This window comes from Equus asinus, chromosome 10 (genome assembly GCF_041296235.1).
Source record: "Equus asinus isolate D_3611 breed Donkey chromosome 10, EquAss-T2T_v2, whole genome shotgun sequence".
Classification (NCBI taxonomy): domain Eukaryota; kingdom Metazoa; phylum Chordata; class Mammalia; order Perissodactyla; family Equidae; genus Equus; species Equus asinus.
The window spans coordinates 54,486,819-54,514,276 of NC_091799.1; the positions used below are offsets into that span (position 1 = coordinate 54,486,819).

Sequence of the window (27,458 nt, forward strand, 5' to 3'; positions counted from 1 at the left end):
CCCTCCTCTGGCTCCCTCCCGAGGAGCCGTTCGCAGAGAACGTGCTGAGGAATCTACTCAACAAAGCTGGCTGGCTTCCCACGACCTCAGAACCTCCGTTCAAATCCCGCTCTTGTCACAAACTGGTGGCATTAAATGACATGTCACTTCTGGCTTCGTTCTCTTCATTAGAGTGGGGAAGGGATGTGAGGAGGAGATGACGTCGGGTGTTGCTATAGGTATACAGAAACAAACCTACAGACAAGGACAGTCTTGCTGTATACAGAACGATACGTTCAAAGACAAACAAGACATAAGGCAGATGCTAGAGGGGAACAAGCAGAGGGGTGGGGTGGGTGGAGGGTATCAGACCTGAGAAGGCCCTAGTCTTCCTTCGTTCCCTGTTCTTACCCGGGGTCTCTGAGTCTCCAGGTTTCCGGACAGGTTGGCCACAGGCTGGGGGCCAGAGACCTCCGGGCCTGCAGAGGGCGCCTGGTGCAGTAGAGCAACCTGCTCCCGGGCGGGGCCGGGGCTGCGCAGTCATGATCGCCGCCGAGGCCGCGGCACAGTCCGCTCTGCCTGCTGTGCCCGGTGCTGCGGCGGCCGCCGGAGTCTCAGAGCGCGAGGAGCCGGCGTGGCCGTGGGTGAGCTCGGGCCCGAGGGGGAACAGGCGTGGGCCGGGCGGTGCAGGCCCGGGGGCGCCGGCTTCATGCCCCAGCCATGACTCCTGCCTCGTAGAAAGATGCCCCGATCCGGGCGCTGGTGCAGCGCATCCACCAACTGCAGGCTGAACGCGCACAGGCCTTCCGCCGGCTGGAGGAGTGAGTGCGGGCTCAGGGATGGGCAGGGGTCGCAGGGTTCAGCCCCCGGCCCACTCCGGGGGTGGGCGTGCCCAGGGGCGGAGCTGGGTCCCCGTGTGGCTGCGTTGTCAGAGGTGAGGTGGGGTTTGCGGGGGGAGCAGATCTTTGCTTTTGCTCGCAGGGACCCAGGGCGCCTCCCCACTTCCCGACGTCCCACTCCGTGTGGCGTCTCTCCCTTCCCCAAGCGCAGAGGTGGGTCTGTCTCGGGTTCCCCTGCGGGAGTCAGAGAACGTCCTCCACACTCTGGGCTCCAGGGACACTTCCCCGGGGAGCTTTCAGGTGGTCGATGCGGGTGCAGGGCCTGGGGGCGTAGCCTCAGGACCCCCACCTGCCGCAGAGGCCACCGCCAGTATCTGCACAGCGGCCCGCCCTACGATTTCCCGCGCTACCGGAGCACCGTGCACGAGGTGACCCAGGCCTTCGCCGCTGCCTCGCGGGAGGTGCTGGCGGTGGAAGCCGAACTGGCCGGGCGCCGAGCGCAGCCACTGCTCGCGGGCCACGTGCGCAGTCTGCAGCAGCTGGAGGAGACGCGCCTGGCCACGGTGAGGCCCCGCCCCCCGACCGCTGTCCTTTCCTCCGTGACTTGTGTCTCCAACTATGGGCCACTGTGCGCCCCTTGGCGGAGGGGCCAGGCTCCAGCCTCCCAATCCCACGCCCCCGGCGCCCCAGACCCCACCTCAATCCTTCACTAAAGTTTCACTTGAGATTCTCCTGTCTCTCCTCTACTGTCCCCGCTACTTTGATCCAGGTTTTGTTTAGTCCCAGGCCCCGCCCCCAGCCTCAACGCTATCCCAGGATGCCCAGACCCAGCCCCTGCAACGCTTCTTCCCCTCTGGCTCTTCCCGAAGCCTGAGGAATGCTCCTCAACCCCCTGCAGATTGAGGGGCGTGGATTTCCAGACCACGTCCCATCTCAAGTAACCCGAGATCCCAGCCTAGGTTCTGGGCCTGTCCTACACAGCCAATCCTGACCGAGATACACTACTATTCCCAGGCCAAGGCCGCACGAGGCCACGCCCACGGCGCTCTTTGCGCCAGTCTAAGGCCCGCCCACGCTCCCCTCCTCAGAAGCTCCTCTCAATCCCAGCCTCCTTCCGTGCGAAGCCCTTCTCGACTCCCTGCCGTGGCCCCACTCCCCCTGCGCTGCCTTTCTGGGTGCTTCAGTGTCTTCCTGATCTGTGTGGGAGGGCGGCGGTGGTCCTCTACCCGCGGTGACATTTTCCCTGCTGCCCATCCCCCTCAGGTGGCCCTGCTGCAGCTGATGGGGGCGCCAGAGCTGACGGGGCAGGAGGATCCCCTACAGATGCATCAGCTGAAGATGAAGTGAGCGCTGCCTCCCAGGGGCTGGCCATGCTACATTTGCACATGCCCCCTCGGGCACTGTGCCCCCTAACTAGCTGTGGCCCAGGCCTGGCACGGTTAGACCCAGCCGATCCTCTGGACCTGCGTGCAACCCTTACGGAGTGCACGTCAGAGTCCTCACCTGGTGGCTCCTAGGCCTACAGCACAGGCTCCCCCAGTGCACACACCCTGCAATCTCACACCAGACTCGCTGTGTATTTCCAGGACACAGATGCACACCTCACACATGCCAGTCCTGCTCACATGGCTGGACTAGGAGCTTGGACACAGTCTCCCAGGCCCCATGGGGCACACGCTTGCACATTCCTGCCCTCAGCTCCCCAAGCACACACACATGCACACCCACTTGACCTCTGCCATCGTCACGCTGCACACCCTCCTGATGGCACCCACCCACCCAAGATGGCCTTTTCTCTCCACCCACTTTGACCTATGGGACCACCCCTCCTCCTAGGCACCCAAATTGTTCCCCCAGCCACTAGCGCTGCCTGGAGGACTGGCAGTGGGCAGGAGGGCCCGGAGCTTGCCACAGCTCTCTCAGAGCTGCACAGCGCCGGCTAATTCGCCCCATCTGGGTTTTATTTATAGTTCCTATCCGCTCTTGTAGGGTAATTAAAACCATGGAGGCAATCAGTGAGGTTCTTCAAGACCTTAAGTTTGATGCGGAATCTTCTGAGTGACGGTGGCTTCCCAGGGACACACGGAGCATGGGAAATGGGACGGATGGCGCCCAGCCCAGCCCTGACTGCCAGCTGGCTAGGGTCGCACCCTGCTGGGCTGTTGACCTTCCTTGAATTCACCGTGCCTCCCACAATAAAGAATCTTTTCTCTAGAGCCGTTCCACTGTCTCTGTCCTGGGGTGCTGGAGGGGGTGTGCCTGGGCAGGGGGCCCCACAGGGACAGGGATGGCAGGTGGACGACTCTACCCTCCTCCTGAACTGTAGAAACTCGGGTGTTTTGAATCACACCATCCAAGGAGTTTAGAACCAGATATTTCAGAGCGTGGAGAGAAAGAGTCTGAAATTCTGGGAGGTAAAGATTGCAATCCCAAAGGATCATTAAGATTCCTCATGCCTCCCCAAAACCCTACTGCTCCCACTCCAGCCCCAAACTCACCTTCACAATCAGGGCACCTAAATAGCTCATTTATTTAAAAAGACTCTGGAGGGGTCCTGGGTAGGGGGAAGTAATAACTCCATTTTACCCCCAGCCCTGGCCAGGGTTCTGGGCAAATCAGCCCACCATCACTAGGGTGCACCCAAGGGTGGCCTCACATGGAGGCCAGAGCTGTCGTGGCCCTCGGAGCCAGGGCACCCACCCCAGCTGCTGCTGAGGGTGCTTGGGTGCCCTGAGGTGAGGATACAGAGGTGACCCCCAGTCTGGGTGCAGCCCCCAGGTCTCCATGAGGCAGGGAGGGTGGCCCCAGCTCCTACAGCTTATCTGGCAGGACCTGCGGGTAGAAGGGAAGCCAGGCTAAGCGGGAAGTCTGGGAGGTGCCAGCACCACAGAGCAGTTGAGGCACTAGTTCAGGTCCTGGCCATGCCACTTTAAGCTGGGTGGCCTTGGGTAGGGTACTGCCCATCCCTGGGCCTTGGTTTCCCCCATCTGAGAAGTAAGAATACCTATCCATCCCAGGGGGTGTCCTGCAGGTAAAGCGCTTGGCACAGGGCCAGCATGCAGTAGGCGCTCATACATGCTAACCGGGGAGAGTATGTCCATTCATCTGAGGATGACATTCCACTTTGGACATTTTCAGGGTGTCAGACGCTCTTACTAGGCTGAAGGCCACAGGGCCAGGCACACAGCAGGTGTCGGGTAAATGTTGATAAATAAGAGATGGAGGAGGGGATTCCATCTCAACAACTCTAAGACTGAGGTCTTGGGGGGGCGGGGCACGGCCTGTGGCCACCTGAAGGGGCCCCGGTCTCCCTCCCTGCCTGCCTGCCCACCTGGGCCCCGTTACCTCTCGCCGCGCCGCGTCTGCCCGTGGGCAGGATCCGCTCGTCCTGTGCTTGGAAGGAAGGAGGCAGTGTCCGGGGGCTGCGGACCTCCCTCCCCTTCCCGTTTTCCTCCCTGCCCCCACCCCTCCAGCCCTCTCCCGCCGGTCCCTCCTTCCTACCTGGTTGCGGGTCTTGTGCGATTTCTGCATCCACGCTCGCCACTGGTCGTAGAGGCGGAAGCTGAGGTTCGAGCAGTACGCGTGCTTCTTGAGCCAGCCCAGAAACTGCTTGAGCTCGCGCCGCACCGGCCCCGAGCTCGGCTCGCCGCCCCGCGGCTCGCACGCCCCGCCGCCCGGGCCCGGGCGCTCTGATGGGGGGCGGAGCGGCAGCGTCAGTGCGCGCCCGGCAGAGGGCGCGCGCGGGCAGGAGAGGGAGGTTCCCCGGCGCCGGGCGGGCGGGGGGGGGGGGGGACCGCATTCCCCTCGGGCACCTCCCTCCACGTTTCTCTGGGACGAGGTCCTCTCCACGGCCCAGCATAGCAGCCCAGCTGCGCCCCCGAAGAGGTGGAGGGTAGAAGAAAGGGGCTCCTCCTCCACATCTCCTCCAGGAACCCGATTCCTGTGGCCTGAGCCAGGTGTGAGTGGAAGGGAGGGGGGCGAAGGAGAGAGGCCAGGGCTGGAGGGGTGAGACGCAGAGACAGAGCAGGGGTCAGAGAAAGGGAGAGAGACGCTGAGGAGAGAAAGCTGGAGAGAGAGAGGCAGAGATTGAGAGATGGGGACAGGAGAGATGCACGGAGGGTGAAGCGATGGAGGACAACCAAGGAGATGCAGAGGGACAAGAGATCGAAAAAAAGGGCAAGATGGAGACAGGGCAGGAGCAGGGCAGCCAGAGACCCTGGGGGTGGAGAGACACAAAAACCAAGAAAGGCAGAAAGACAGAAAGACATAGGAAGAGAGTGACAGAGAGATAAAGAGAGGAAAGTGTGAGGAGACACTGAAGGAAGGGGACAGTCCACAGGACAGGCCTGAGAGCACGAGCCGGTGGGATCAGGAGTGGGCCAGGAGGACCAGATGGGAGGCTGGCCTGTGGGTCCAGCCACGGTCCACAGCCAGCCCCAAGCAGGCCGGCGGATAAGGACATCGGCCTCACTTCATAAATAACACCGGGGACCCGCTGACAGGCCCTGGCACAGCCCCCACCGCCCCTGCCGGCCTCCCCGGGCCTCCTCAGCCTCCCCGATGGACGCAGCCGCCTGCTGGCTCCTGTGCAAGAATCGCAGGTGCTGGGCACGAACAGGGGCCAAAGCTCAGGCCCCTCCCCGGTGCTAGCTCCCGCCTACCCCCAAACCTGGAGGGGCCCGAGCTGGGGGCTGGGGAGCTGGCTGGAGCCCGGCTCTGCCCCTCCCTGGCTCTGGGTCCCTCTCTGGGCCTCGGTTTCCCCGTCATCCCATGAGCGTGGGCCTGGAGTTCCAGTGAACTGAGTTCAGATCCCTGTGTGACCTTGTGGGCTGGCTGAACCTCCTGGGGCCACAGGGTCCTCACCTGAGAAAAGGGGGCCTCCTTTGGGGTGAAACCATGGGGGGAGCAGGGGATGAGAGCCTCAAAACTGCTACCTGCAAACACTTAGGTGGTGCCCACCATGATGGCACTTTCCGTGGGTTCCCTCATCTAACCCTCACAACCGCCTGAGCAGGCATGACTGTCATCCCCATGTTCCAGATGGGGAAGCTGAGGCCAGACATTTCAGGCAACAGATTTCACACCATTTCGCAAGGCAGAGAACAGAGGTCCATGGTCTTAGAGAAACCCCAGACCACAAGGGGAGTCAGACCCAGGCCCCTGATCATCCCCATCTGCCTACCTTGATCAGAAGGGGAAACTGAGGCCCATCAGAGGGAGAGCTGGCAGCCAATTGGCCTCAGAAGTAGGGGTCTCAACCTCACTTGCCCTTAGGGGCTGGGGAGTGGTAGAGGTGGGTGAAACGAGCTAGGTGGGGACGAGGCAACTAGAGTGAGAGCCCTGAATTAAGGCGTGGTCTTTGCTGATGGGGCTGATGCTGGCTATATGCTGTTAGATTTTCTAGACAATTTTTCTAGGGAATCTAGGATATTTGTGTTAAAACGTCCTGTTTTTAAGTGTCTGCAAGTAGATCAAACTTTTTTTTTTCCAATGACAGACCAGAGAAAATAGATCCAGGGGCCATTTTCCGCCCCTGGGGCCACCAATTTGAGCCCTCTGCTCTCTGGGAGGAAACAAGGAAACAGAAGCCCCGGCTGTTTGGGGCTGGTCCCCACACCACCCAGCCCTGTCGGGGTCCTCACCGCTGCGGGGGGTGGAGGCGGCCGTGGGGTGGCTCCACTCGCTCCAGATCCCTGCCTTCTTGGAGCCATAGATGCCGAAGGGGTTACAGCGCACTTGCACGAAGTAGACTGTCCCGGGCTTCAGGCCGGCCAGGCGGCACGAGGTCTGGTTGCTCACGTCGTCCACCACCTGGGCGGCAGGGGCAGAGTCAGAGGTCGGGCGGGGTCGGGGTGGGGGAGGGGGAGGGGGCGGGCACCTTCCAATCCACGCTGTCCTCCACCCGGTAGCGGATCTGGTACTTGGCTTGGAAGAGGAAGTCCTTGAGGGCAGGCGGTGACACCCAGCGCACGCTCAGCTGGTCCTCCAGGCCCCCGACACGGCTCACGTGCACGTCGGGCGGGGGGTCCGTGGTCACTGAGGGGCGGGGCAGGGCTTAGTCAGCGGGCTGTCCTCAGACCTGGTTGGCCCATGTCTGGGTTCAAATCCCAGAGCATGTGGCTTAGGCGGCACCTGCCTCTGTTTGCCCCCTCCCACCTCAGGATGGGTGGATGACATTCGATCATATTCGGGAACCACTCAGCCCCTAGAAGCACTCAGTTAATAAAGGCTGTTATCACCATTATCCTCTGTAATGTCAGAACCTACCCCTCCCTGCAGGGAGCTGTGTGACAGCAGATGCCGCCAGGCCACGGGGCTGTTACTATCATGCCCTGGAGGCGAGGGGGGCGGTCAGGCTGCCAGATGCCCCGGGGAACTCTCCTTGACCCCCTGCGGCCTGCCTCCGGCTCCCTCCTACTTTCTGGAGGTCCTCAATACGGCAGCCTTGCTGGGGGCAGAGGGACGACTGAGGCTTAGAACATGTCCGCGGCAGCCTTAGGACTTACAGAAACAAGGCAGGCAGCAGGCTGGGGGGTGACGACCAGCCTTCCGGGGACCCTGCTGGGAGCCCTGTGGGCAGCAGGGAGGGTTGGCCTCTCCCCCTGAGGGCTTGGTGAGGGGCCGAAAGGGTTAAGGCACAGGCTTGCTTGGGGCTGAGAAACACCCTAATTAGATTAGGCCCAATTCTGCTCGCAGATCATCCATTTCCTGCCTCCCGCCTGCACCCCCCCAGCTCCAGGCCGCTGCTTCCTGGGGCGCCTCCCGACCTGGGCGCCCCCTCCCAACTCCCTGGGGCCCCCTCCCACACACCTGGGCTGCCGAGGGGGAGGCGGCCAGGCCAGGTGTTCTCCGCAGAGTGGGGGTATACTGGCTGCTTCAGGGGGCTGGGGACAAATGGGTGGATGCCTAGCTCCTCCCTGTCCCAGCCAGCAGGGTAGGACCCAGAGCAGCAACCACAGCTGGGCTGAGAGGGGGCAGGATCCCTGATGAGCCAGGCTGGCCCTCGGGGCGGTCCTCACCCACATCCAGGATGTCCAGTGTGAGCACATCGGAGCGGGCTGAGCCCAGCCGGTTGGTGGCCTCTACCCAGATCTCGTAGGGGGTAAAGAGAGCCAGGTCCTTGGGAATGTGGCAGGAGTGAGGTCCCACCGTGTGGTACTCCTCACATGTGTTGTCCTGCCCATACCACCTGCAGGGGCGGGAGGGAGGGGGCGAGGACACGTGAGGGTCCCTTTGGGCCCCCAGACATCCCACGGCAGCCCCAGAGTGCAGACTGGACACCGGGACTTAGAGAGGGCTGGCTTTGTCAAGGCCACAGAGCCAGGCTGGAACACACGTCACCCGAGGGCTACCACCAACCTCAGCTTGTACTTGAGGGAATAGTTGGTGTGAAGGAAGGTTTCCCCTTGGGCCCCCGGCGTCCAGCGGCATGTCAGGTCCTTCATGTTCTTGGACCAGCAGCTGATGTTGAAGGGTTTCTCTGGGGGCACTGAGGAAGGGGGTGCAGGGGGCTGAGGGTCTGGACTGGCTGTGGACAGGTACAGGAGCTCCTGGCCGCCAGCCAGGCCCCCACCTCAGAGTGGACACAGGGTGGGCAGAGTGGCTGTTGGCGGAACTGTCTGCACGGCTCTCTTGAGGATGGGTGAGCTCCAGGCGCTCATTCCTCCACAGCAGCCTGTACCTCTCAGCCTGAGCCAGCGTGTCCACCATTCAGTCCCAGGCCAGGGGGCCCATGATTCATGCCCCTGTGCTCCCAAGAGCTACCCCTGGGCATCCTAGGGGCCCACTTACGGCCAACATAGAGGCAGGAGCCAGCCAAGATGCTGCCGTCACGGGCGTGGCACACGAGGTTGTCCCCTGACTGCTGCCTGGATCCGTTGAGGTTGGCCAGGGCAAGGGCCAGAGTGGAGGCGTTGAGCACTCGGGAGAGCTCGCGGGGCAGGCGGCGCCCGTTCAGGGTCCAGTAGAGGCCCTCGGCAGTGGCCCCTGGCGGGTCCCCGTGCACTGAGCACGTGGCCTGCAGGGAGGAGCCGATGAGGAGCGTGGGGTCCTGGGGGCTGATCACAGCCGTGTCTGGGGTCAGAAAGGAGCGCCTGTCAGGCCTGGGCTGGAGCCACCCTGAGCCTCCCACCATGCTGGGATCTCCAGGACTCATGGCAGTCCTGCAGAGGAGCTGCTTATTAATGCCCCCCCCCAATTACAAATAAGGAAACTGAGGCTCGATTAACTGCCCAAGGTTAGTGGCAAAGCTGAGATTCAGCCCCAGGACTGTCTGATTCCACAACACTGGTCCTTCCAAGTCACTTCATCACTGCCTTGCTCAAGGCTCTCTGAGTGGTTACAAACCGCAGGCATAAACGCCCACTCAGATCCAAGCCACTCGTGCTTTGCACACAGTTCCAACCACCACTACACTCTGCTTTTTTCTTTGTTTTTCATTTCACTTTATTTTTGGCATTGTGAGTTCTTTCTCTGATACCCCCAGAACCTCACACGTAGCAGGTGTCTCTGTGAGGGGAGATGCTTCTAAAAAGAGCTGCCCTCGTCCCTACTAGAATCCTGCTCATTTTACAGATGAAAAAACCGAGGCTCTAAGAGATCAAGTCCTAAGGTCACTGAGTGAGAGAAGGACACACTATTTAAACCCAGATTTGTCAGTCTCCAAAGTTCTGTTCTGCGCAGCCACTGGAACTGAGGGTGGCTGTGGCGAGCTCTAGGCCCCCAGCCCCATCCCAAGGGACTTGGCCTCATTGAGCTTTCCCTCCACTCAGTTTTCCTAATCTGCAAAACGAGAACAGGAAAGCTCGTGGTCCTCGGGGCCATGGTGAAGGTCAGCTGGGACGTGGCATCCTGAGCAGGGTTGTGTGCGAGTGGGGTGTTGGGCACAGGGGCCTTGGGCTTGCCATGATGACACCCTCCCACCTGCCTGCTGCTGCGGCAGCCCAGGGCTTCCCCTTCTGGACAGCAGAGCCTGAGAGGAGCCTGTTTTTTAAGCCAAGGAGAAACCAAGGCTCAGAGAAGGGGGAGGGGATGCACAGTTTAAGCCCATGACGGCCTCTCTGAGTTTGTCTCCCCATCTGGGAAGTGGATGTCATGGTATCAGCCATGTGGAGTTGTTTGAAAGGGACGCAAATGTTGCCTCAAGGACAACCCTGTGGGACCTCTCAGCCAGGCTGACCTGGGTTCGAAGGCCCCCATCTCACTGTGGAAGCCTGGTCCAGTCATCCTACTTCTCTGAGCCTCTGGGAAGGGGCCTCTCCCTCCACCAAGAGCGGTGTGGGACTCAGGCACTCCTTCGCTCATTAATTCATTCACACGGAGCACCTACAGTCTGCCAGGAGCTGGGGGCACAATGCTGACGAAGACACCCTTTGAATCTAGATTCTTGCCCTTGTGGGCCTTGAATCCAAGGGAGCAGCAGGAAAAAAAGAAATAAATATCTAAGAGAATAAATGAGGGAGAAAGGAAAGCACAAGTCAGTGGTGGTAGCTCAATGGCCTAGGAGGCCTGTCTGAGGAGGTGGCATCTGAGCTGAGACGAATAAAATGAAAGAAATAGCCATGAAAATATCTAGGAGAGAGTGTCCAGGCAGTGGGAGCAGCAAGTGCAAAGGTCCTGGGGCAGGTATGAGATAAGGTCTGGGAGGTTGGCAAGGGTCTCATGTGCAGGGAGGAGTTATTGCAGGGTTCTGAACAGGGGAGGGATTTACATTTTAAAAGGATCCCCAGGCAGCTGTAAAGAGGGACTGCATGGGGGCAGGGGGCGAGGGCAGCCCAGCTTCCCTGAGATGGCAGCCAAGGACAGGGTCATCCTGGCCCCTTGGGAGGCCCCTTGAATGCTAGCGGTGGCCTTGTGCCGGCCCTCACTTCCCTAGATGGGTGAGGTGGGGTGCACACGGTTCCTGGGGCCGGCCTTGACGATTTTCCGGGGCAAACTTGGCTTGAGGGCCATGTCTTGCTGGAGCCTGGGATCGCAGTTGCGTTGGGGCTTGGCCCAGGGCTCGCTGGAGGTCTCAGCGTCCGTGCGAAGGAGCCGGATGAGCGGGCCAGAGCCGAGGAGGCGGGGGCGGCGGGGGGCGGGGGGCCAGGGGGCCGCCCCGGAGGTCCCAGGCAGCCAGCCGCCCGCTAATTCAGAATTCCTTCGGCATGAACTCGGGCGTGCCAGCGTCTCTGCCCAGGCCCACCCACCGCTTCCTGCCTGGGCCCCCCCAGCAGGGTGGGAGGCACTGCCAGGGGTGCCCAGACCCCAGGACCACTCAACCCTCCGGGGATGGGTCATGCCCCTCCTGCCCCCCTACCCACTGCTACAGCCTGGCCAGGAAGGGACTCTCTGGGGGGTCCTGGCTGGGGGGCACTGCCCCTTGGCCACACCCGCCTGGCCTGGGATGGCGTGGCCCGCCTGCCAGCAGCTGCAGCTGCCCTCCCGGGGCCGGGCGGGGGACAGGGCGAGAAGGCAAGGCCAGGCGGGCCTGGAGAGGCCAGTCCCCCCTCCAGCTCCAGCAGGAAAGGTCAGAAGGAAGCCTTCTCCTCCTGGGACGTGGGTGCCAATCCCAGCTGGAGCACCTGGACCAGTGGCTTCCCCTGTCCTGTTCTCAGTTTCCTCCTCCACAGAGTGGGAGGAATGGCCGTTCTACCTGCTGGGGAGATGAGTGCGAGAGATCACGAGGGCCAGAGGGCCTGCCTGGGACGCTGAGGATTACAGCTGCTCCCTACCCTGGGGGCCCGGCTGGCTCCACACTCCCTCCAGGCCTCCCCAAACAATGGGCCCAGGTGCCTGAAACCGGGGTGCAAACATTCCAGGCCAGGAGAAGCAGCAGCCCACTGAGGTTGGGGGAACCCTTGGCCTGGTTTGGGGGGCCTCCTAGAAGCAGATCCCTGGCCAGGCTTGTAGACAACCCTCCCCCCCTTCACTCCCTGCCTCCTGCCTTTCCCGCAGAGCTGGGGCCTTTAAAAGTTTTTTCCTCCCCGCTTCCCAATCTGGAGCCACCGCCGTTATTAAAAGGACACCATGTGTTTTAAAAGGGAAAAGTGTGAGATTCTCTACAGGCAAGGAGGAGGGTGGCCTCCATCCTGGGGTCCTCATGAGGGTCCCCATCTCCTGTCCCGCTGGTACCTGCAGACACTTTACGACCCACTCGCCTGCTGGTCAGGTGCTAAGACACACCATAAGTAGAAACATATTGCGGAGGTGTGAGAATCTTATTTAATTTCTTCCCCCTTAAAGGAAAAAACACACGCACAGCAATCGCCCCCCCACTACCTTCGCCTGCTGTTCTACAGGCTGGGAAACAAAGCATCACTAACAGTGGCATTCACAGGCACTACCCACAGCCTGGCAGAGCTGTCAGGAACCTGGGAGGGCCCGGCACAGCCCCTCACCTGCCCAGGCGCGTCGGGCATGCTGGGCTTTTGGCAAGTGCCCCCAGGGGGTGCCCGGACCCTGCCCTTTCTGGAGGAGCATCGCAGGAGCCTGCACCAGCTCCGTGCAGTGCAGGTTGGCCTGGGGCATAGTGTGTGCCCGCCCAGGTGACCTGTGCACCTGGACAGGGTGCATGGAGGGACTGTGGATGTTCCGGGCATGCTGTGCCTGCGTGCGTGCCCCTGGGTTGCTTCCCCCTCCGAATGAGTGTGTGACCACGAGTGTATGTGTGTCAGGGATGGAATGTGTGTGTGTGCCTTGATGGTGTGCGAATGTGCATCTGGGATGCAGTGTGCGCAAGTCTGAGGGTGAGGGTGACGGGCCACAAGCCAGTGTGAGTCTTTGTGTGTCTCTGGGTGTGTCCCAGAGCGGGTCTGGATGTGGAGACGGTGTGCTGGCGGGGGTGTGCATCGGGTGGGGGGCCGGAAAGTGCCGGAGGCCCGGAGCTCCCGAGAGGGCAGGGGTCCCGGCCTGCCGAGCTGTGGGTTCCCAGTGAGCTCCCCCCACTCACGGCTGGGCCCCGCGGTGCCCGGACTCGCTGGCTCCTGCTCCGTCTCCCTCTCACCCACTCTCTCACAAAGATTTGTCTCGCTGGAGGCTTCCAGCCCAGCGCGGCGTGGCCCGGAACGGTTCTGAGCGTTGCCGGTGGCGAGGACTCCGAGGACCCCCGCGCGGGGTCCCGCCAGGGGAGGGCGGCGGCGCCGGCCCGCGGAGAGGCGCGTCCCCGGGGACCCCGGGCCGCGCGCCAGGCGGCCAGAGCGGCCCCCCTCCCGCCCCGCCTTCCTCGCGGGGCTCATCCCTCCACCCGGGGGGGCCCGCTCGGGGCCGGCACCCAGCGCGCCTACTGCGTGCGCCCCCGCCCGAGAGCGGTGCCCTACGGTCTCCGCAACTCCGAGTCCTCGGACGCTGTCGCGTGCGCCCGCCTCGTCCCAGCGTGCAGAGGGTTCCAGGCCGCCCCGGGCCGGGCGTCCTCGGCCCGGCGGCCCAGGTAAGAAGGCCTCGGGAGCGAAAGCCGGACCCTCGGCCCGGGGACTGCGGCGTCGTGCGCCCTGCAGGTGAGGGTGCCCCGAGGGCCGCGCCGGGGGCGCCTTCCTTTGTTCCCGGGCCGTCCAGGTGGCGCCTGCGCCCCCTCCCCCCGCGGCTGCCCCTGGGGCGCAAGCTTTCAGCCCATGAGGGAAGGGGAGAGCAGGGCGCCGGTACTCACCGGCTCCTGATCCGGCTCGCGGCGCCCCGAGGACGCAGAGCAGCAGTAGGGGCAGCGGCGGCGGCGGCCGCCGCGCGGATTGGGCGGCGGGGCCCGGGCGGCCGGCGGGCATGGGGCCGGCGCTGCCGGGGTCGCGCAGCGGGCGGCGGCGGCGGCGGCTCAGGGCGCGGGTCGGGTGCGGGAGGGCGCGGGCCAGGCAGCCCGCACGTCGCTGGGCGCGGACGCGGAGGCTGGAGCAAGTCTGAGCAGCCGAATTGACAAGGCGCTAATGCGCTGCTGGCCCCGCCCGGCCCCGCCCCCGGCCCGGCCCGGCCCGGGACAGGGGGCGGGGGGGGGGGGGGGGCGGCGGGCCCCGCACCGGCCTCCCCGCCGCCCGCCCGCCCGCGGGCACCGCGGCCCCACCCGTCCGGCCTCCGCCCCGCCGCGCACCGCGTGCTCCCTGTCCCGCGGCCCAGAACCCCCCCACTCAACCCCTACCGACCTGGGACCTCCTTTTCCAACCCCGCCAGCTCCAGGTTCCCCAGCCCCAATCTGGGACCCGGAGCCCCCAATCCCTTGTCCATACCCCCGCCCACTTCCCTGTACCTCTGCTCTGTGCCCCTTCAGTGTTCCCTGCGGCCCCCAGCCCTGGCCCACTCCTCCCCGCCAAATCCTCGGTCTCGGCCCCCACCCCAGCTCTGGCCCCGCCCCCCCAGCCCCCCCCCACTGAGCGGTCCCTGAGCCCCGCCTGCTCCCATCTCCAGCCCCCCTTTCTCCCCAGGGACCTGAAAGTCGCCCCCCCCCCCGCTCCTGCCCCACGCCCTGGGCGCGCGGGTCCCCCGGGTCTCAACCCAGCTCTCCCCCTCCCACTTCATCCCGCCTCTCCTCGGTCCTCCTTGCGCAGCCTCAGCCCCAGGCTTTGCTGGAGGGAAAGACGGAGAAAAAGCTGGAAGGCACGGAGTCCCCAGGCCCTCGCCCTGCCTCAGCTGTCCTCTTCGAGCGGGACGGGGCTGAGGTTCTTCGGGGGCGCTCGGGGGCCTCAGGAGGGAGCTCTCGCGTGGGCCGACTGGGAGAAATGAGCCCTCGTGGGAGCGGAGACGGGGGCCTGCGCAGGTCCCATACGCGGGCAGGAGGGATTCTCAGGAGAGCGGTAAGGAGGCCCCCACTCCGCACTCACTGACACCCCCCCACGGAAAAATCCGCTCAGCGGCCCGCGGGTGGGGTGCGCCACGCAGTGAGTAATTGCTCCGGCGGCCGCCGCCCGCCGACTCCAGGTAACGCCGGCTGCCCCGAGCGACGCATAGTTTATCTTCCTTTTCTTGCGCAGGGATCCTTCTCCATGTTATTATTTTTGGCCACTGCTTGGCTTTCGGGACCCCTCCCGGCCCGGACGCTTCATCTCCCTCCTCTCGGGCCCCCACCCGATTCAGGCGCCCGCGATAAAAGGACGCCTGGCCTCCCAGGCTGAGGTGGAGGGGGCCTGAAATGAGAGTTCCGGGGCGCCTTCTGCCCTGCAGTTTGAGTCCCAGCCCTGCCCCTCGCCGCCAGCCCTGAGAGAGGAAGGGCTCTAACTCCTCCTTCCAGAGATTCCCTTAGAGAACTGCCCCTCCCTCTGTCCCTAACCAGCCAAGGGGGAAAGTGGCTGAGGGGCCTCAGGAATGCCCGCCTCCTTTGCTCCAGGCTACCCTCCATCGCTGCTACTTGGGTCCCTAACACACACCCGAGACGGTCAGAAAAGCAGCTTGAAGGACCGGATCCTGGGGGCTCTGCGCACCTCCGGCCAGTCTGGACTACAGATGGGTTTGTGAGGGGAGAGTAAAGCCCTGGAGGGGTGTGCAACTTCACCAGGGCCGAGCAGGCCTCTGGGTGGGTTTCCTTCCCGCACAGCGGAGCCAGCTAGGGCTTCTGTGGGAAGATTCAGTGCAGCAGACGGCTCCACAGTCTAAGTGCTTAGTATAGCCCTGGGCACTGGGGGCGTGTTCTTTGGAGCAGAGGTGGTCCCCAGGCCTCAGTTTGTCACCTCTGAAAAATAAGGCCATAGTCCCAGCTGCCAGGTGGTCCAGAGGGTTAAGTTGAGGTGGCAGTTCTTGGCCAGAAGTGTGTTTCCAGGTTATGTGCCATCCTCCCCCACCACCCCTGCCTCGCAATGTCTGACTCCCTCCTGGAGAACTTCAGCCTTCTGGAGCAAAATCTTGATATTTTTCCCCCCAATCTCTTCTCTTCCCCCAGTCACTCCCCAGTCTGGGGAAGAGGCTCCACCATCCACCCAGGTGCTCAGGCCCGGAGACCTGGAGGCACATGTGATATCTGTCTCCCTCGCTCATCCCCCACGTCCAATCCATCAGCAAATTCTGTTGGCTCTGATTCCAAAACACATCCTCATTCTGCGATTCTGACCCCTTCTCCCCGCCCCAGCTGGGTCCAGGCCTCACCACCTCCCCCCGGGAGGCCACCGGCCTCCTCCTGGGCTTCCGTGACAGGGCTCCTGCCCTTGTCTGCACAGCAGGCAGAGGGAGCTTTTAAAAGAAGCAAAGCGGGTCTTCTCTGCCCCCCCCTTCCCTCACCGCTCCAGCCACTGCAGCCCCCTTTCCTCAAACACATCAGACTTGTTACTATCGCTGGGTCTTTGCACATTTGCTGTTCCCTCTGCAGAGAGGCAGTTCCCTCAGATTTGCCCCCCCCCCCCCCGTTTGCACCTTCTCTTCCATCAGGTCACAGGTCGTGTCACCTTCTCGGAGGACTCCCCCACCCTTCTCATGCATCCTCTAACCCTTTCACTTTTTAAAATTGCCTTTGTAACACAGCTCTTCCAACGTCATCTTTCTTTTGCTACTAATTTTCTTTAGACAGCAAGCACTCTGAGAGCCATTAGGACCCAGTGCTGGGCCCAGTGAGGGCCGCAGGAGAAGAGCTCAATGAACATTTGTAAAAGAAAGGATGGAGAATTCTCAGTCCCCCCCAAATATCAACAAAACAGTCCCAGCGAATCATGCTGCCTGGGGTCCCAACGAGGCCCATGCCCCAGACATGCTGTGTGACTCAAGCCGGTAGCCACCCCTCTCTGGTCCTTATCCATAGAAGGGTATGGATCGTTTGGATTTCCCAGTTCTGCCCAGCCCTTGAGTGTGCCCTCTGTTCTCTGAGTGACCTTTACCCCATACCTTTGACTTTAAAGAAAGAGATTTGACCCCAAAGTGTACCCTTCCCTGCCCCAGGAGCTCCCAGTGGCTTAACCCCTTCCTCTCCGGTTGCACCACCTCTTTGCGCAGGAAGGGTAACCAGTGTTGATGGAACTTATGGCAAATATTGACCCAAGTCCTTGAAGGTGGCTGGGAATGTACCAAGGGGGCAGATGGAGGGAGGGCCCCACTTGTGCTGGGGGAGCGGCTCCTCCTCAGTCTTTCACGCTCTGCGCCTAAGGACTAGGTTGGTGGGAAACGCTCCAGCCCCAGCTCCCTGCGTAATTCCAGAGCACTGACGGGGCAGCAGGCGCAGGGGGGCGGGGAGGGGGACAGTGGGAGGCAGTGGTAACAGCACCTTCAGGGGTCCGTGGGGACACAGAGTCAGTGGAAGTGAGGAGGGCACAGAGCTGCCTCAAGCATGTGGAGACCCCGAGCTCATGGCCCCTCAGGATGGTAGTAGCTGCCTTGTGCCCCGGGCCAGTATTCCTGGGAACTGGAGACAGTGAGGGTCTGGCCGGTACATGGGGCTGTTGGCAGCAGAACCCAGTTTCAGGACCTGTGCACAGGAGAAGGTGGGGCTTTGTCATTTCCACCCTGGAGGCTGAGCCTGGGGACCTGGGATGCCCAGGTCCCAAGCTTTCTGCCTTCTGTACTTAAAAAATTCAGCCCCCATAGGTACTGGAGGTGGGGTCTCAGAAGTGCCCAGCTGCCTAGGTCCGGGTCAGGGCCAGTTGCACCGAGCCACCGAGACCTAGGTTCCCTGCAGCTCTGCACCCTGCAGAACCCCGGACGTCCAGGTTCCAGGAGGCCCAGTTGTGTTGTGGGGGGTGGGGGGTGACACACAACTGTGCTCCTTGCCCCTCCCCCTCACGGTCAGCAAGCGCCGGCGCCAGGGTGCCGTGCCTCCTCCCCAGCCTGTACCCAGCTTGGGGGTGGGGGTCAGTGGGGTCGTGGTGAGGGCGGCAAGGGACAAAGGGCGCTTGTCCGATGGCCGCCCTGACCTCCGCTGCCGCTTCCCGGACGCCGGGCCCGCCGCTGATTCACACCCAGGCCGGCCGCAGCGCCCCGAGCCTGCCGCCCCCGTCCGGGCCGCCCCGGGGGGTAGGAAGTGGAGGGGGGGCGAGGGGCGGCGCCGAGTCAACTTTCCCTCTTAAGCCCCGAAGGAATGTCGGCGGATTTCCTGAAACCCGACCCCGGCCGCCCGCCGGTCCTCCCGCCCCTCACCTGGACCTGCTCCCTCGGGACCGGCAGGAGGGGCGCGGGGGCTCACCTGGGGGGCTGGGGTCAAGTCCTCCTTCCGCTCCCACCCCTAGCGGCCTCATGGAGCGGAAAGGGGGGTGGGTGGGCGGCAATCAAACCCTCTCACTCCTTCTCTCCAGCGACCTAGGCTAGCGGCCCAACCTCTCGGGCCTCAGTTTCCCGTTCCGCAAAAGGGCGCGGGATGTCCTTCCTTCCTTTTGCGCCTTAAGCGATTCCTCTAATGCCCGACGCCCCCACCGCCAGCCTTCGCAGGAGTCGGCCCGCCTCTCTATGCTTCTCTAGCTCGTCACCTGAGCCGGCTCTCTTTGCTACCCCGAACCTCAGTTTCCTCACCTGTAAGTTGGACAACGCTACCAGTGCTTCCTTATAGGGCTGTCGCAAGAAAATCCCTGGGGAGTGTTTTGCTTGGCGTGAACGAAGGACAGTAACTGTGGAAGGCTTAAGCGCGCGGGGATCCGGCATCGGCATGTGTGGGCTTGAATTCTGGCTCAGCCGAGGGGGCCTGAGTTTCCCACCTGTGAAATGGGGGACAGTATCGGTTATAACCAATGGCTGTTTCCCAAGGCGCAGGCCTGGCACGCGGTGGATTAGACGCGGGGTTCCCTCGCACTCGCGCAAACGGCGGGCGGGAGGCCTCGCCACAGGGTCGCGGAGGCCTAGCCCGGGAGGGCGGGGCGGGGCGGGGGAGGGTCTGCGCCGGGATCCAGATGTTCGGGGTCCTCCAGGCACAGCCGCGCCTGATTAAGCCACGTGGGGGCCGGCGGAGGCCGCGGAGATGAAAGAGCGGCGGCCGGCCCGGGAAGGGGTACGCCAGGCCCCCCCGGGTCCCCTCCTCCTCCGCCGGAACCTGCGGCGCCCTCTGACCAGCCGACCCCGCGTGGCTGTCGCCCGGTCTGCAGGGGCGGAGCGATGCAAGATGCGCTGGCGGCGGCGCGGCCTGGGCAGGCACCTGCGCGGGGCACGCCAGCGAGAGGGGGACATCTTTGCAGGGGACTCTGGCTTAGAGGGGCGCCCCCACTCCCACGCCTGACGGAGAGGAGGCTAGGGGGACTTCCTAACTGGAGATTCAAGGGGCTACAGTCTGTCACCTTGGAGTGTGGCAGTTTTGGAAGCCAGAAGTGTCCCTGTTGCCTCAAGTTTTCCCAGGAGAAGGAGAAATTTTAGCAGCACTCGCCTCACCCCTATCTGCACCTCTGTGTCCCCTTCCACTCAGCCTGAGTCGAGGGAACCCCAGTCTTGGGGGGCAGGGGCAGGATACCCCAAGTCTGTGGATCAGGGCTGGGCCAGAGGGAGATGAGGCTCGGGGAGCCCCGGACAGGCGGAGAGGGCTTCCTGAAGGAGGCCAACTGCGCACAAATTACCTGCCCTCTGACTTGGGTATCGAAGGAGAGGATGCCACAGACCTTCCCAAGGCCTTTCGTGACGCAGACGTGCGAACCTCACGACCCTCCATTGCCACTCTCTGGCTGGGCTCCAGCCCTACTGCCCTCCCACCACCTCTTCCAACAAGCTCCTGCCCACCTCAGGGTCCTCGCTGTTCCCCTTGCTTCTATTGCCCTCCCTGCTTGGCCAGCTCAAACATCACCTCCTCCTGGAGGCCCTCCCTGATCCCCCTGGCGAATAGACCCCCCCTCCCCCACCTCATCACCCTATTTGTTCCGTTTTGGCCCCTAGATCTGGCTGAGATCTCCTCGCCCGCGGACAAGAGGGAAGTGTCATGGCACCACTGCGATGGGACAGACGGCGGCCCCATTATCCACCTGCCCCGCCCCGCCCGCATCTCCACGGTGCCGCAGCGCCGCTCCCCCGCCCCCCATTCCCAGGCTGCCTCGCTCGGGTGACGTCAGCGACCTGGTCCCCGCCGCCGCCGCTGCCGCCGCATCCTCTACGCCCGCCAGGAGCCGGCGTCCCCGCGCCCCTCGCGCCCGGCCCGGCCATGGCTTTGGTCGCGTTGATGCCGCTCCTGCTGCTGCTGCTGCAGCCTCCGCCCGCCAACCCCGCGCCGTCCGCCCGCGACCCCTTCGCCCCTCAGCTCGGGGACACGCAGAGCTGCCAGCTGCGGTGCCGCGACCGCTACCATGGTTCGCAGCCCTCGCAGGTGAAGCGCATGCGGCGCCAGCCGGAGGACCAGTGATCTCTCTGATGGGGGAGGGGCTGGGGATGCGGTTCCCTCCGTTGGGAACGGGAGACAGGGGTTCCACGCAGGGGGAAAGGGTCGGAAATGAGGGTGGCTCCCTCCTGTGGGGGAAGGGTTGGGGTCCCTTCGATGGGTGCGAGCCCAAGGGTCGAGGTTTCCTTCGATGAGGTAGGATTTGTGGATGCGGGTTCCTCCGATGAATGCCGGGTTGGGGGGGCGTCCCCAGGGTGCGGCGGGGACTGAGGCTCCTGATGTCCCCTCGCGGGATCTGGCTGCACTCTGCTGCGCAAGGACCCTCGGGGCGCCCAACCTCCCCCTCCCTCAGGCCTGACCGTCTCCTCCCCCTCCTCTTCCACCCCTGTGGCTTCCTCATCGTCCTTCCTCCCACGTAGCTTAGCAGATCCCACTCATAGCCTCACCCTCGTCTCCCCGCAAGACGAATCCCAGTTTCCCCAGGCCCAAGGGTGACAAACACCTCCTCCTCTGAGCTCCGCCTCCTTCCTCAGGCCTGAGAATTCTCCTCAATCTCCTCCTCCCTGGAGCCTGGGGTGGGGAGTGGCATTTCCCTCCATCCTCCCCAGTTTTCCGACCATTGCCCAAACCTAACATCCTGCAGTATCCATGCCGCTTCTCAAGCCTCCTCTCCCTCTCTCCTCCTCAGAGTTAAGAGCCCCTACTAATATTCTTAGCCTCCCCACCTCATCCCAATCTCCCCAGATTTGGAGGGGGAGCCAAATCTTCTGCCTCCCCCCCTGAGTGCTTCCCGCCTGAGAACTGTGCATCCTACTCCCAGGCGGAGCTGGAGGAGGAGGAGGACCCCTCGGAGTCCCCGCATGAGTATGACAGGGCCGTCCTGATCAGTGCTTGTGAGCGTGGCTGCCGCCTCTTCTCCATCTGCCGGTTTGTGGCCAGGAGCTCCAAGCCCAACGCCACCCAGGTGGAGTGTGAAGCAGGTGCGCGCTGGCTGGGTGGGTCAGGGGAGGGAGAGGAGGCCCGGGCAGGGCCGCCTGGTCACCCCCTCCTCCCTCCACAGCCTGCGTGGAGGCCTATGTGAAGGAGACGGAGCAGCAGGCCTGCAGCGAGGGCTGCTGGAGCCAGAACCCCGAGCCTGAGCCCGAACAGGAGCAGAAGGTGGGCGCCCTCTCACCCGTGGCCCTGGGCCCATCGCCTGCCCCCTGCGCCCCGAATCCGTCCGTTGTGCTCCGGGCCTGCTGGGTATCCTCTGTTGAGCCGTATCACATCTCAAGCCTCAGTGTCATCTCTGTGTCGTCGGAAGTGCTCCTCCTGCCACCCCTGCCCCTGCCACCTTTTGGGGAGTAAATGGCAGGAAGCAACCACCATTTATCAGGCATTTGTCCTGGTCCAGGCCTGAACACAGCCTGTCTTAAATTTCTCATGCCACCCGGAGGCACCTGGGACAGTGCCACTCCCATTTCATGCCCGTGGAGCAGCTGCCCAAGGCCACACAGGCGGGCTCTGCAGAGGTGGGATTTAAAGCCAGTGCCCCCAGGGCTTGTGACCGCCCCCCACCTTACTCATCTTCAGTGCCCCAGAGCTGACTTTACTGCACCTACTGCATGCCAGGAACTGCTGGTCTAAGCACTTTCCTTGTGATGAACTGTCATCTGGAGAGTTCAGAACTGAGGTTCAGGGAGGAGCAGCCTCCCAAGCACAAACACAGTACCCCCCGCCCCCCTGAGAGAAATAACTGCTCACCCACCATAGTCCTTGAGTGCCTCTAGGCAACGCTGCACTAGGGGAAAACACAGGACCCAGCCTCACAGCCGGAGATCCCGGGGCTGGGATCCCCCAGAAAGCTCTTCCCCCCTTCCCCTATTTTCCTCCACCTCCTCCAGGCTTTCACTGTTCATAAAAGCCCACTGCACTATCGTTCCTTCTTGTTCCGAGTTCTCTCCTGACACTGTCAAAATCCTAACGATGATGGTGACGTTTTAAATAATAGCAGCTACTACATATTAGGCACTTATGCTGTACTATTTTCTAGTTGAAATCTCATAGCAACTCCATGAGGGAAGAGAATCATCCCTATTTTAGGGCTCAGAGAGGGCAATTCGCTTCCCCAAGGGCACACAGCCAGCCAAATGCAGCACTGAGGTCTGTGGTCATTGTATGAAGCCATGTTGCCCCAAATCACTTAGTAAATTCTGATCACAGTGAATTCTCCCAGCTCCTCTCCCATTTGTTAATGCCCTACCTTGGTGACATTTCTGTACGTTGGGCCTCCCCTTTGCAGAGAAAAGTCCTGGAAGCTCCAAGCGGGGCCCTCTCGCTCCTGGACTTGTTTTCCACCCTCTGCAATGACCTTGTCAACTCTGCCCAGGGCTTTGTCTCCTCCACTTGGACATACTACCTGCAAACTGACAATGGGAAGGTGGTGGTGTTCCAGGTGAGGAGTTTGGCAGGGGCCACACCAGAGTGGTGGATGGGTGGTCGGGGTAAGATGTTGGGAGGCATTGGTTCTTGGCTGATGGGATGCAAAGTCCATTGATGTGTAAGCTTCAGGCACAGCTGGATCCAGTGTCTCACCTCACCCCTTGACTCTGCTTTCCTTTGTAGTGGCTTCATTCCCAGGCAAGCACTTCCCTCCTGATAGCAGGGTGGATGCTTAAGGCTCTAGATTACAGCCTTTCTGGAGTTTGAACTAGGTTGGGACTAACTGATTGGCCTTGGCTGGGTCAAATGACCACCTCTCAGCCAATCCCTGTGATTCTCCTGGCCTGGCGTGGATCACCTACATTCTTACTTCAGGAGCTGGAGGATCAAGATACGTCAAGGGGCCCACAGTAGCAGGGAACAACATCCCTGACATCGTAGTCCACAGCCCCTTGGGAGGGTGTTCTCCCTATCCCCAGGGGAACTAAGTGCCAGCTGGGCATGGGATGATGGAGCCTGCATGGGGCACAGAGAGGTGCTTCCCAGGGCCAAGTGGTGCCTTTATAAGGGCTTTTCTGTGCTGTCTTGTTCCCGACCTAGACCCAGCCTGTGGTAGAGACCCTAGAGCACGAGGGGGCCCGTCTGCAGCGAGTAGAGGTGACCTGGCGGGGATCTCACCCTGAGGCCTTGGAGGTACACGTAGGTAAGGTCCAAGCCAGGACCAGTGCTCCTTCTAGGGGTGGCTCCACTGTCATAAGGAGTCCTCCTGTCAAATGAACCTTCCAAGACTGGGATTTCTCTCTCAACTCCTGGAGTTCCTGGGTCTCCCAGTATTCTGTGGTCCTTCTCCCGAACTTCCTTGGTCCGTCTCCCAGGGTTCCATGGCCCATCAACCAGAGTTCCTTGGTCCATTAACCAGAGTTCCTTGGTTCATCTCCCAGAGTACCTTGGTTCATATCCCAGGCTTCCTTGGCCTGTCTCCCAGGCTTCCTTGGTCCAACTCCAGGGTTCCTTGGTCCATTGACTAGGAGTCCTTGGTCCATCTCCCAGGGTTCCTTGGTCTATTTCCCAGGATTCCTTGGTTTGTCTCCCAGGCTTCCTTGGTCCAACTCTGAGGTTCCTTGGTCCAACTCCAGGGTTCCTTGGTCCATCAACCAGGGGTCCTTGGTCCGTCTCCCAGGATTCCTTCATCTGTCTTCCAGGGTTCCTTGATCCGTCTCCCAGGGTTCCTTGGTCAAACTCCAGGATTCCTTGGTCCGTCTCCCAGGGTTCCTCAGTCCGTCTCCCAGGGTTCCCTGGTCTGTGTCCAGGGTTCCTTGGTCTGTTCCCAGGGTTCCATAGTCCATCTCCCAGGGTTCCATGGTCCGTCTCCAGGGTTTCTTGGTCTGTCTCCAGGGTTTCTTGATCTGTCTCCTGGGTTCCTGGTCTATCTCCCAGGGTTCTGTAGTCCATCTCCAGGGTCCTGTAGTGCGTCTCCAGGGTTTCTTGGTCCATCTCCAGGGTTCCATAGTTCGTCTCCAGGGTTCCGTGGTCCATCTCCAGGGTTCTGATCTATTCCAGGACTCCATGCTCTATTGCCCCAGGTGTTGGCCTTTTTTCTTCTCTCCATGGTTGCTCTGGCTCTTGTGGAAGGCCTGGAGGCCACTGAGAAGTGGCCCGTCTCTCAGATCCTGTAGGTCCCTTGGACAAGGTGAGGAAGGCCAAGATCCGAGTCAAGACTAGCAGCAAGGCCAAGGTGGAGTCCGATGAGCTACAAGACAACGACTTCCTCAGTTGCATGTCCCGGTCGGTGGCAGGACCCTGGGAGTGGGATGGGGGTGGGGCTGGAGAGGAGGGTCTCTCTGATCCCACTAGGGCCACTGAGCTTACCTGCTGGGTGGGGCAGGCGCTCGGGGCTTCCTCGCTGGATCCTGGCCTGCTGCCTCTTCCTCTCCGTGCTGGTGATGCTGTGGCTGAGCTGCTCTACCCTGGTGACTGCACCTGGCCAGCATCTCAAGTTCCAGGTGGGCAGGGCCCCGGGGGAGGGGTGGGAGGACAGTGGCTCCGTAGTCCTGGATTGGGCCACCCTCTCTCCCATGGAGGAAGGGAGCCCTGACTTGCTATGTGACACTGGGCAAGTTTCTTCACTCTCCTGTGAAATGGGGGTGAAAACACTCACCCCGAGTAGGGTGACCTGAGATCAGGGGTGGGAAGAAGCCTTGCCTGGGTGCGGGCTCAGAGCCCCCCCTTCCTCCCCCTGCAGCCCCTGACCCTGGAGCAGCACAAAGGCTTCATGGTAGAGCCAGACTGGCCCCTGTACCCTCCCCCATCGCACGCCTTTGGGGACAGCCCCCCACCCTACAAGCTGAAGCTGGATCTCACCAAGCTGTAGGCCTCGGTCCGCCTGGGGAATTGTTCCTCAAGCCTCCTCGCCCTGTGCTCAGGAGTCCAGGCCAGGGTGGGACCATCCTTGGGCTCCTCCACCCACAAAATCCTTCTCTCTACAGGCTTGCCCCTCTCCCCCGGGTCCTGATGTCTCTAGGGGGTGACATCTGGCCTTGCTTCCTCCCTGCCCCCTCCCTAGAGCGTGCTTCTTCCATCTTCTATTGTGTAGCTTCTTGAGTATTTGAACCCCACATTCCTCTTCCTCCTCTCTCCCCTCTCTGGGGGGCTGAGGCCTCAGGGGAGCCGCCTTGTGCTAGGGCTCCCCCCGTCCCCACCCCACCTCTGGAGATCCAGCCCCAGGAGAGGAGGCCCCTTCAAGAGGAGGCTGTGGGCAGCGCTGAGGCTGGGGCCGCAGCTTGGGGGTTGGGAGGAATAAAGTGTGTGTATAAAAGACGTCTGGACTGAGCCTGCCTCTGTTTGTCTTTCTGTCTGCCCTTGAGGGAGTGGCCTGAGCATGGCCATGACCCCTGCCCCCCAGGCCCTTTCTGAGGTGGGGGAAACCCCGGGAACTCCCCGGGGCTCAAGAGGTGCCAACCAGCTGCCACCTGGAAGGACAGCCCCTCTGCTGCCCAGCCCACATCACACTCCTGACTAGGGGTGCCCCTGGAAAAGTGACCTGTGTCACCTGCTTGGCCCGGGTGGGTCAATGCCCCATCCTGGCCCCCGCCCCCGCGTCTCTCTGTCTCTCCTGTGAAATGGACAGTCACATCTTGAAGAGGATGCTCGTTAGTTTTGTGGCCATCTGGCTTCCATCCCCCTTTCTTTTGGGGATGGAGCTCTGCCCCTTGGGGGCGATTTCAGGGCACTGACCATGAGTCTTCTCGCTTTCCCTGTCCAGGGGGTCCAGACCTGGCATTCTTACGCTGCACTTTGCATTGCAGATGAATCTTGCAGGACAAGAGCAGCCTGCCCTGGCTCTCCACCCTTCCTGTCCATTCTGCAGAGTCCTTGAGATCCTTCCAGTAAATCTCCTTTTAGCTTAGTCGACTACAGTTGTTTCTGTTGCTGGCAACCAGAGATTCCTGACCGGCGGGGGCCTCATCTCCTGGGGAGAGTTCGGGATGAGGGGCTTGGTGGTCAATGGGGCAGAGATTTCCAGGAGCTGATGGAGGCCTGTGGGCGACAAGTGGGTGAGTGGGGGAAGGCGAGTTAGAGGGAGCGAAGTGGACCTGGGTATAAGCTCCGCCACCCTCCACCCTGCCCTGTGTCCCTGGAGGTTGCTCCACTTGGGCCCTCTGCCTTCTGACAGAATCAGCCAGGGGTGGGCGTGGGGGGCACCTGCAGGAGGCAGGAGGAAGGAGCAGGAGAAGATGGGGTGTCTCCACCTGCATCTCCCAACCCAAGGCCCCAGCTCCACCAGGCGGCCCCTCCATCTCTCTGGGAGCCTCCATCTGGATGTGGCAACAGCCCCCCACTGTTGCTCACCCTACGTGCTGCACCACCCCGTCAGGTACCCGACCCTGACCACACCTTTGCAAATAGCCTCGTTATTACACCTCTTCTGAATCGTCTCTTCTGAATGGCTCCTGCTTGCTGCCAGGACCTTGAGCATTAGGGTTCAGCACAAAGGTGACATGGGCCCCTGGGTGTCATCCTGGACCCTCTATGGGGTTTCAGGGCAGCCTCTAGAAACATCACCAGGAGTGAGACCTGGGCAGAAGGAAGAAGCCAGAGCAGGCCAGTGCTGCCTGGTAGAACTTTCTGCAATGACAGAAACTGTCTGCACCACCCCCAGCCGCATGGTGTTCTGGAGCCCTTGCCATGTGGCTAGTGTGACTGAAGAAGTGTGTTTCTCATTTTATTTAGTTTGTGTTGGTGTACATTTAAGGTGTTCCTCTATTTTTTTTATGGTGATAAAATATATGTATCATATAATACTTGCTATTTTACCCAGTTTTTAAGTGTACAATTCAGTGGCATTAGGTACATCCAGTGTTGTGCAGCCATAGGCACTATCTATCTAAATGGCCATGGTAGCTGCTCAGCCCAGCCAAAGGGGACCCTGGTCATCCTTTCTCCTGCATCCCTGCCCTAGCCTCCTCAGCTCAATGGCTTGGACACCTGGGTGGTGTCTTGATTCTCCCCTGTCCTCACTCCACCTTGTCCCATCAGTAGGGTCTGTCCCCTTGGCCTCCAGCCTCCATGCTTCTCTTTATCCCCCTGGCAACCTCCCCAAGGTCCAAGCTGCCACCACCTCTCACCCAACGACAGCGCCTGCCTCCTCTCAGGGCTCCCTGCTTCCCCTCCAGTCACCCTCCAGCTCCACGCAGCAGCTGGGGATCTGTCCGTATAAAGCAAATACAATCCAAGACATCACCCTTTTCTGGAACTTACTGCTGCCATGAGGAGCCCAAAGATCCACAGGTTACCAACAAGGCCCCCCATGATCTGGCCCAACTAACATCTATAACCATTTCTACTGAGGCTCTGCCACTCACCCACTATGCTTCAGGCGCACAGGTTCCCTCTGAATTCCTCAAGCTTACTTTGTTCCTTCCAGCCCCAGGGCCTTTGCACTTACATTTCCTTCTGCCAGGAACACCCTGCTCTGCCCAAGTGTTCAACTAAAAGGGCTTTTGCTCAGTAGAAGACATCCCAGCTTCCCCAGTCTGGGCCAGCATCCCCTGTTATATCCATGTTCA

The 27,458-nt window shown here is 61.7% G+C and overlaps 3 protein-coding genes across 11 annotated transcripts; 2 read left to right on the forward strand and 1 right to left on the reverse strand.

Annotated features, from left to right (window-relative positions):
• The first annotated feature begins 287 nt into the window (after positions 1 to 287).
• On the forward strand, positions 288 to 3,034 carry REX1BD (required for excision 1-B domain containing). Its single transcript, XM_014831565.3, has 5 exons — positions 288 to 623; positions 718 to 800; positions 1,177 to 1,381; positions 2,082 to 2,161; positions 2,808 to 3,034. Exons 1-5 carry the CDS (start codon positions 522 to 524, stop codon positions 2,878 to 2,880), a joined length of 543 nt encoding a protein of 180 aa, XP_014687051.1. The 5' UTR covers positions 288 to 521; the 3' UTR covers positions 2,881 to 3,034.
• Positions 3,035 to 3,311: 277 nt separating this feature from the next.
• Positions 3,312 to 13,670, reverse strand: CRLF1 (cytokine receptor like factor 1). Of its 4 annotated transcripts, none has more exons than XM_070519474.1 (9): positions 13,441 to 13,670; positions 8,610 to 8,891; positions 8,178 to 8,307; positions 7,838 to 8,007; positions 6,697 to 6,854; positions 6,461 to 6,629; positions 4,320 to 4,507; positions 4,150 to 4,211; positions 3,312 to 3,650 (listed from the first exon to the last, which is right to left on the reverse strand). In XM_070519474.1, exons 1-9 carry the CDS (start codon positions 13,550 to 13,552, stop codon positions 3,434 to 3,436), a joined length of 1,488 nt encoding a protein of 495 aa, XP_070375575.1. In that variant the 5' UTR covers positions 13,553 to 13,670; the 3' UTR covers positions 3,312 to 3,433. The 4 variants fall into 4 exon arrangements, with proteins under 4 accessions (XP_070375575.1, XP_044629327.1, XP_070375576.1 ...); XM_044773392.2 differs by having other exon boundaries at positions 3,327 to 3,650; positions 4,164 to 4,206; positions 13,441 to 13,668; XM_070519475.1 differs by having other exon boundaries at positions 3,330 to 3,650; positions 4,150 to 4,206.
• TMEM59L (transmembrane protein 59 like) lies at positions 13,058 to 25,209 on the forward strand. 6 transcript variants are annotated; one of them, XM_070519478.1, is made up of 9 exons: positions 13,058 to 13,224; positions 19,536 to 19,959; positions 20,792 to 20,951; positions 21,032 to 21,129; positions 22,253 to 22,405; positions 22,993 to 23,095; positions 24,060 to 24,177; positions 24,278 to 24,395; positions 24,635 to 25,209. In XM_070519478.1, exons 2-9 carry the CDS (start codon positions 19,579 to 19,581, stop codon positions 24,761 to 24,763), a joined length of 1,260 nt encoding a protein of 419 aa, XP_070375579.1. In that variant the 5' UTR covers positions 13,058 to 13,224; positions 19,536 to 19,578; the 3' UTR covers positions 24,764 to 25,209. The 6 variants fall into 6 exon arrangements, with proteins under 6 accessions (XP_070375579.1, XP_070375580.1, XP_070375581.1 ...); XM_070519479.1 differs by having other exon boundaries at positions 13,095 to 13,291; XM_070519480.1 differs by lacking the exon at positions 13,058 to 13,224 and adding an exon at positions 14,356 to 14,569.
• Positions 25,210 to 27,458: the final 2,249 nt, after the last annotated feature.